Genomic DNA, 9,492 nt, shown 5'->3' on the forward strand with positions numbered 1-9,492 from the left:
GAGGGGAAACACAAGAAAGGGTTCATGTCCTTTCGGTCTGCCCAAGGCCGGAGGATCTTTGGTTTGTTCGAGGACTCCTACCACGAGTTCAAGGACAAGTATTTTAAGGTCCGCCCGGTCAAGGGTCGTCACCCTTTTTGGTTGTCTTTGGAAAAGGAGCGCCTCATCCCGACGTATTGGAGTTTCAGGGCGGGGTCTAATCCTTTTATCAAGGTTACTTATAAAGGGATGTCGACTGTGGATCGGCGGATAGCCGACATATTGTGGGCGGTTCTTGGGAGAAACAATGTGAATCCTCACCTCCTCATGGGTAATCGGGAGGCCGCCCGAGATTATATCCGTGAGTTTCTCTTGTCGTGTAGTCGCTTGTTTAAATTTTCCATTGCTGCTTCCATTAACTTGTTCATTTTTCAATTTGTTCTGTAGTGGGGCTTTCTGCCGAAGTGACCGGCATGGATAACTTGTATCAAACCTTCCTCCAGGATGACGAGGGTGAAAAGACTGGAGGACAGCAGGCGATGGTTCCTCCAGAAGTGCCTCCTCCCGATGTCGACGCGTCCGCAAAAGCCGCTGATGAGCGGATAATTTGTACGCTTTTTGGCATTGTTTTTAGTGTGATCTAGTTAGTTTTTAGTATATTTTTATTAGTTTTTAGTTAAAATTCACTTTTCTGGACTTTACTATGAGTTTGTGTGTTTTTCTGTGATTTCAGGTATTTTCTGGCTGAAATTGAGGGACCTGAGCAAAAATCTGATTCAGAGACTGAAAAGGACTGCAGATGCTGTTGGATTCTGACCTCCCTGCACTCGAAGCGGATTTTCTGGAGCTACAGAAGCCCAATTGGCGCGCTCTCAACGGCGTTGGAAAGTAGACATCCTGGGCTTTCCAGCAATATATGATAGTTCATACTTTGCCCAATATTTGATGGCCCAAACCGGCGTTCAAAGTCACCCTCAGAAATCCCAGCGTTAAACGCTGGAACTGGCACCAAAATGGGAGTTAAACGCCCAAACTGGCATAAAAGCTGGCGTTTAACTCCAAGAGAGGTCTCTGCACGAAAATTCTTCATTGCTCAGCCCAAGCACACACCAAGTGGGCCCGGAAGTGGATTTTTATGTCATTTACTCATTTCTGTAAACCTTAGGCTACTAGTTTTCTATAAGTAGGACCTTTTACTATTGTATTGAGACATCGAGGGGTAGCTATCTTCATTGTTATATGGCGTTGCGGACCCAGCTATGCATGCTAATGTGGGGGACTATCCTAATTATTAGGAGAGTAAAGTATTAATTCGATCTCTGTCTATTTTTTAAAATGATAAGATGACCTTTAACTAAAAATACGTTTTATTATGGTCTCTGACTTTGTATTCCGTCTGTCAACCCGATCCTTCTGTTAGTTTTATGACGAAAACTCCACGAAAATTGCTGACGTGTCAGGTTAAAAAATAGACAGGGACCTAGTTGTCTCTAAATTTAAATTGGTTAGGGATTTATTTGTCCGTATTATTTTTTATTCATTATATTAATATTCTTTTTTAATAAATAAGTACAAACTAATTAATAAATTATTCAAATTTAAAAATATCATTTATTATGAAACCAAATAAATAATTTTTAAATATAATTTTTAAATATATAAATAATAAACATTAAAATTCAGTTAATACGTTAATAATAATAACCATATGATATACTATTAGTATTATGATCTAGCTAATTTTTACAATAAAATGAAAACTAATGAACACATTATTTGATATATAGTAAACTTTTTTTTGACTAATAACAAATTTAATTTTTTATTTCTTTAAACTAAATTCATAATTCTATTTGATATCTTTGCACTAAAATACACTATGAGTAGGCTACTAATACTAAATGAAATAAAACATAATAGAATTATTAATTTAGTTTAAAGAGATAAAAAATTAAATTTGTTACTAGTCAAAAAAAGTTTACTATATATCAAATAATGTGTTCATTAGTTATAATACTAATAGTATATCATAGGGTTATTATTATTAATGTATTAACTAAATTTTAATGTTTATTATTTATATATTTAAAAATTATATTTAAAAATTATTTATTTGGTTTCATAATAAATGATAAAATTTGAATAATTTATTAATTAGTTTGTACTTCTTTATTAAAAAAAATATTAATATAATGAATAAAAATATTGTTTAAAGAATAATAAGGACAAATAAACTCCTAACTAATTTAAATTTAGAAACAATTAGGTCCTTGTCTATTTTTGAACATGATACGTCAGCAATTTTCGTCGAGTTTTCGCCGTGAAACTGACAGAAGAACCGGGTTGGCAGATGGAGTACAGTGTCAAGGACCATAATGAAATGTGTTTTCGGTTAAGGGTCGTCTTATCATTTTGAAAAATAGACAGGAACCAAATTGGTACTTTATTCTTATTGGAAGTTAGCGATTGGTGATTAGTCCAGGATTCGGATTTTTCATGTCTCCTTCACCTTAGGAATGTCGCAAAATGCTTACACGTGGTACTATTTATCTTTTCACTGTCTTCCTATTAGGTTAAGAGTGAAGACTCATTTGCATGTATATTTATGTAAAATTAATAATTAAAAATATTAGATAAAATTTTAAAAAATAATTATAATATAAATGAATTAAGTTAACTTTATTTTTTTATTTTAAAATTTAAAAAATAAAAACAACAACAACAACAAAGTCTTGTTCCACTAAGTGGGGTCCGCTACATGAATCAAACGACGCCATTATGCTCTGTCATGTATCATGTCTATAGAGAGACCGTTTACATGTAGATCTCGTTTGACCACCTCATGGATGATCTTCTTAGGTCTTCCTCTGCCTTTCGCCCTTTGTCCATCTTCCATCTCATCCACCCTCCTGACTGGATGTTCTATCGGTCTTCTTCTCACATGTCCAAACCACCTGAGACGCGATTCAACTATCTTTTCCACAATAGGTGCTACTCGAACTCTCTCCCTTATATCTTCATTTCTTATTTTATCCAATCGCGTATGACCACTCATCCATCTCAACATCTTCATCTCTGCCACACTCAGCTTATGTTCGTGCTCCCCTTTAGCCGCCCAACACTTCGTACTATATAGCATAGCCGGTCTTATAGCGGTGCGATAGAATTTACCGTTAAGTTTTAAAGGCACTTTTTTGTCGCATATAAAACCAGATGCACTCCGCCATTTTGACCAACCTACTTGGATCTTATGATTTACATCCTGTTCAATCTCTCCATTATCCTGTATGATGCACCCAAAATACTTAAAACTTTTAACTTTTTGTAGGATGTTTTCTCCAATCTTCACCTCTATATTGGGGTTTTTCCTTCTCAGACTGAACTTACATTCCATATATTCCGTCTTGCTACGGCTTATGCGCAGACCATACACTTCTAGAGCTTCTCTCAATAACTCCAACTTCTTATTTAGGTCTTCCCTTGACTCTCCCATAAGGACGATATCATCGGCAAAAAGCATGCACCATGGCACAGGCTCTTGGATGTACCCTGTGAGTACTTCCAAGACTAACATGAAAAGGTATGGACTTAAGGATGATCCCTGGTGTAATCCTATACCAATAGAAAATTCCTTTGTCACACCACCTTGAGTCTTCACACTAGTTGTACCCCATCATACATGTCTTTAATTGCCCGAATATATGCGATCCTTACTCTCCTCTTTTCTAAAACCTTCCATAAGACCTCCCTTGGTACCATATCATACGCTTTTTCCAAATCAATAAACACCATATGTAGATCCCTTTTATTACTACGATACCTCTCCATCATCCATCTTAATAGGTATATTGCTTCAGTGGTAGATCTGCTTGGCATAAATCAAAATTGGTTCTCTGTTACTTGTGTCTCTTTTCTCAACCTCCGTTCTATCACCATTTCCCATAACTTCATAGTATGACTCATAAGCTTAATCCCTCTATAGTTTCCGCAACTTTGTATATCCCCTTATTCTTGTAGATAGGTACCAAGGTGCTCTTTCTCCACTCATCAGGCATCTTCTTTGACCTTAAAATCTCATTAAAAAGCTTGGTTAACCAGTTGATGCCTTTTTCTTCAAGACCTTTCCAAACCTCAATCGGGATATTATCAGGTCCTACTGTCCTGCCATTGTTCATCTGCTTTAGAGCCTCTTTTACCTCGAAGTCTCGAATCCTTCGATAGTAGTCAAAGTTTTGATCTTCTTCCCTTGTGCATAATCGACCAAGGCTCGGAAGAGTCTTCTGTCCCTCATTAAATAACTCGTAGAAGTAGCTATTCCACCTTTTATTAATCTTCTCCTCTTGAGCTAACACCTCTCCATCCTTATCCTTTATGCACCTAACCTGATCCAAATCTCTCGTTCTTCTTTCCCGGCTCTTTGCGATTCTATATATACCTTTTTCTCCTTCTTTCGTGCCCAAATACTGGTAGAGACCCTCATATGCTTTTGTTCTTGCTTCACTTACAGCCACTTTTGTCTCTTTCTTAGCCGCCTTATATTTTTCCCAGTTATCTGCATTGCGGCATAAAGATCACTCTTTAAAGCATTTCCTTTTTATCTTTATCTTTTCTTGTATACTCGCATTCCACCACCAAGACTCCTTATCTCTTGGTCATATTCCTTTAAATTCACCAAAACTTTCTTTTGCTGTTCTTCTAATAACTTCTGCCATCTCCCTCCACATCTCTTCCGCGCTTCCATTCCCATCCCACTTTGCCTCTTCTCTTACCCGTCTTAGGAAGCTTCTTTGTTCCTCACCTTTCATCTGCCACCACCTCATCCTTGGGTTCTTCGTATGATGTCTTTTCCTCAACTTTTGCTCAACGCAAAAATCCATGACGAGCACCCTATGTTGTGTTGTCAAACTCTCTTCCGGGATAATTTTACAGTTAATGCAAAATTTTCAGTCGACACTCCTCAACAAGAAGAAGTCGATTTGAGAGCTTGTCATGCCACTCTTATATGTTATAAGATGTCCGTCTCTCTTTTTAAAACATGTATTTGCGATGAGAAGATCAAAGGTTGAGGAAAAGTCCAAAATAGTTTTACCCTCGGCATTGATCACCCCGAAACCATGGCCTCCGTGAATACTCTCATATCCAGTCACTTCTCTCCCAACATGGCCATTTAAATCTCCTCCTAAGAAAATCTTATCTCCCAAGGGTATGCCTTGAACCAAACTCTCTAGATCCTCCCAAAACATTATCTTGTGTTGTTCGTCTGAACCCACTTGCGGTGCATATGCGCTAATCACATGGAAAGCACCTCCCTCCACCACAAGTTTGATAGAGATGATCCGATCTTCCACCATTTTGACATCCACTACGTCCTTCTTCCACTGCTTATCCACAATTATTCCAACCACATTCCTATTATTCACCTTTCCTATATACCAAAGTTTGAAACCAAAAGTATCCAACTCCCTAGCCTTTGCACCAACCCATTTCATTTTTTGTAGGCACATAATGTTAATCTTCTTCCTTGTCATGGTGTCCACCACCTCCATGGACTTTCCTGTTAGAGTGCCTATGTTCCATGTCCCAAATCTCAACCTTCTGTCGCTTCGACCTTTACCTTTTACTTTGTGAACTAGCTTATTTACCCTCGTCCGTTCACGAAAACGCGAGAATCCTTACTCATTTAACACTACATCCAGGCATCGATGCAGCGACTCTTGCTTTGACACCGTACTTGAGCCATACGGCGCGTTGCTTCCGGGCAACGACCTAGCTTTAGCGCAATAATGTCTTTGATTCATGTTAAGGGGGTTCGACTATATTTTTATGTTGGTTGCCGAAGACCTAACACAACTCTCCTCCTTTATCCGGGTTTGGGACTGACTATGTACCGCAAGTGTAATATAGGCAGAGTTAAAATTTAAAAAATGAAAACAAAAAAAATATTTTTTTATAATCTTATTTTTTAACTAATTTGGCTTTATCCTTAGTTCGCGGAACCGTTTGTATTAAATCAAATGTATTAGGTGCATGCACTACACCTTATGAGATAGAAGCCGAACTATGTATGTGCCTATAAATAAATTATGGTGATTGCTACGGTACGATGATAAATTAATACGTACCGATACGTTTAAAATGTGGACAAATAACAATTAAACAAGTGGAATTTATTTTCCATGTCAGCATTTAATTTTTTCTTTTTTAAATATATAATATATCATCACTTTTACTAAAACACTCTTTAATTAAATAAAAATAAAAAATAAATTTTCTTTAATTTTAATAAAAAGATTTAAACATCCTTTTTTATTTGATTAGACAAAAATACCCTTTTAAATTAATCAGATTTTAAAATTTAATTAATCCTAATTTTATAATTTCAAATAATTAAATAAAACAACAAAACAAAAACATATTAAAAAAACCAAAAATCAAAACTGTTCTTCATCTGTGTTAAACATATTAAAAAAATAAAAAAATAAAATTGTTCTTCGTCTGGATTAGAAACATCTGAAAGTTTTCAGTCTTTTTCGTCTTCTTCTCTCCTCTTCCTATCCTCTCTTTCTATCTCTCTCTCTGCTCCTGGATCTCTCTCATCCGTCTCAGTATGCGTAGCACGCAAAACGCCGTCGTTTTGTTGGAATGCCCTAACCAATTACCCAACCCAGCAACCTTAGCTCCACACAACGGCGCGAACCCATCCCTCCTATCACCCTCGAGCTCCTCCTTCCTCTCTCCGTCATCGATCTCACTCCCTCACCTCCGTCCATCTGCCGCCGCCGTCGCCGAAACGAGCTTCGAAGCCACCGTCGGTATCGTGCACCATCGTGCAGCTATTGTTTCAGCTTTGAAAGCACCGTCGCGCAGCTCGGTTCCATCGTCGCCGGGCTCGCCTCCTTTTTCTGTCGAGCAGATCTGTTCTATCGTCGCCGGCGCTATCTCTGTTCCACCTGTCATCCCTTCGGTCGTGCCCTTGTCCCCCTCTTGCTCAGGATCTGCTCTGCTCTGTTCTAGGGCTTCTAGCTTCTAGGTAATTTTTTTTATAACAATTATTGAATAATTGTTGTTAGTTAATTTGTGAACTTGTTATGGGTTGAATAATTGTTGAATAAGTGTTAATTAATGTGTGAATCTTACTGTTTTTACTGTGAATGACTCCATTGTTAATGATTCTGATAATTCATTGAAGAAGGCTGTGTTTGATTTAATGTGCACGGATGAAGTGAATAAAATTCATTCCACTAATCTCACAATCTATATGCCAGAGACTGGTTTCACCGTACCATTCATTCCACCATTAGAATTGATGGTTCTGGCTTCATTCTTGTCCATGTTAATGATCTTGAGCTCCATAAAGAACTCTTTGCTTGCCAAAACAGCACTCTCAGCAATGGAGATGGTTATACCTTGATGAATGAGAATGGATCCATGTATAGAACTCAAAATGCTAAAAGTAGTGATGTGTGTTGTGAGAGAGTGTTTGGGCAGGATCAGTTGGCAATGCTGGGTGAAGAGCATCCAACTGGAGTTCTTGTTAGAAGGTTAGATTTTTGGCTTAACTATGTTGCATACTTCTGTGGAGGTACAATTGGTCTTGTCTACAGCAACAATCTTGGACAGATAGCACAATCTTTATACATGAGCTCAAGTACTTCAACACTTGTTACACTATACTCATCTTTCTCCTTTTTTGGCCGTTTGCTTTCAGCAGCACCAGACTATATTAGAAAGTAAGTACTTCCTCATCCTTTTATACTCTATACTATATCGGTGCTTTTGGGGACCAATGTAGGGGATGAAAATTTGTTCTTGGAGCTATACTTTAGTCTCCAAAAGAGATTTGTTTTACTTAGTCTCTAAAGATTAGTCACATAAAACTTTAGTCTTAAGATATTTTTGTTTTAAAACAATAATCTCTAAACAATTACTATTTTATAATATTTTAGTTTTCAAAAAAATTAAATTTCTTGAGGACTAAAATTTATGTACCATAATCTTCTAAGAACTAAAGTAGCTAAACTAAAATGTTTCAAGGATTAAACGGTAATTGTTTAATAAGGACTAAAGTGTATATGTTTGAAGTCTATACTGTGGTGTATGAATTTTTCAGGAACTATTGCACTTCTGAGTCTTTCTTTTAAAATTGAATCTTGTAACATGTTATGATGATACTATCGTTTATGTGTGGCAGTAAGTTCTACTCTGCAAGGACTGGATGGCTAACCATTGCGCTTATGCCAACCCCAATTGCGTTCATCTTGCTTGCTTCACCAGAAAGTGCTGTAGCACTTCATGCAGGCACTGCAATAATTGGCTTAAGCTCTGGATTCATATTTGCAGCCGCGGTGTCAGTTACATCAGAACTCTTTGGACCTAACAGTGTGAGCGTTAATCACAACATCCTCGTAACAAACATCCCAATTGGGTCACTTCTCTATGGTTTTCTTGCTGCTCTGGTGTATGATTCTAATGCTTACTCAATACCAGGGAACTCATTGTCTGAAACATTGGTATGCATGGGAAGGAAATGCTATTTCTGGACATTTGTATCGTGGGGATGCTTATCTGTTGTGGGACTAGTTTCTAGTCTGCTCTTGTTCTTGAGAACCAAACATGCTTATGATCATTTTGAGAGACACCGAATTTCAACACAAACACCAATTGTTTCTTAACTCTTAGCATTGTATTGAAATGATCACCATAGGATTGTATATAGCAATCATAGCAGAAACTTGACATATCTTATATAGGCTATGATATGAGATATTTAGATCTATATACAAAGCCAGATGATAAGTAGAAACCAAATTTGTAATTTTTTAGGGCCTATTGTTTCTTGGTAAGAGCAAAAAGACAAGCTTCATTGATTTTATGACTTTAACCAAGACCTTTTGGCTTTTACTATTTCAAGTCCTTTTGCTATTACCTCAAATTCTGGTTAATCACCTGTTGTTAGTTGCTAAGGTCGCAGCAGAAACAGAATCATCATGACTGTCTTAGAATCCTTAGAAGCCTAATGAAGAAGTACCTCTGGCATGCGTCTATCGCAGCAAATATGAAAAAAGAAAGAAAATTAAAGTTTCATTGTTTTATGTATCAGTGAAGATGCCAATGTTAATGTGTATGAACTGCCAGTTCTCTTTTTGATTGCTGAAACTATTGTTGCTTCTTTTTTATTGGCTGCAAAAATAATCATCATACAGAAGTTATGTATTCCAAGATGGAAGCCATAGTGTGAGACAAGATGTTACAGTTATGAGAACAATATATGAATTGATACATTTTTGAATTTGTACTATGATCATGTAATACTGAATGAAAGAAGCATTAAGAAAAAAACAACAAAAGTAAACAAAAAAGACTAGTATCTATCAAATCTAAGTTGGTCAAGGATAGGAACAAAATGTATCCTTTTTAATGCATAGGAATAGCCTCTCATATGCTAATGCCATCTTTCTAGCTGTGAACATAGAATTTGCATATTCACGGCATGCCTTTCCCCTTCTTGCAAGC

At 36.9% G+C, this 9,492-nt stretch overlaps 1 protein-coding gene across 1 annotated transcript in view; it reads left to right on the top strand.

The window, feature by feature from the left end:
- The window catches only part of LOC127744099 (uncharacterized), a 9,902-nt gene extending 618 nt beyond the window's left edge, over positions 1–9,284 (top strand). The window contains exons 2-6 of the mRNA XM_052256372.1: positions 4–340; positions 427–521; positions 6,831–7,009; positions 7,245–7,709; positions 8,171–9,284. Of these exons, the coding sequence (XP_052112332.1) occupies positions 4–340; positions 427–521; positions 6,831–7,009; positions 7,245–7,709; positions 8,171–8,651 (1,557 nt within the window). The 3' untranslated portion in view covers positions 8,652–9,284. The remainder of the gene's footprint in view (positions 1–3; positions 341–426; positions 522–6,830; positions 7,010–7,244; positions 7,710–8,170) is intronic.
- Positions 9,285–9,492: the final 208 nt, after the last annotated feature.

Source organism: Arachis duranensis, unplaced genomic scaffold (genome assembly GCF_000817695.3).
Source record: "Arachis duranensis cultivar V14167 unplaced genomic scaffold, aradu.V14167.gnm2.J7QH unplaced_Scaffold_232525, whole genome shotgun sequence".
Classification (NCBI taxonomy): domain Eukaryota; kingdom Viridiplantae; phylum Streptophyta; class Magnoliopsida; order Fabales; family Fabaceae; genus Arachis; species Arachis duranensis.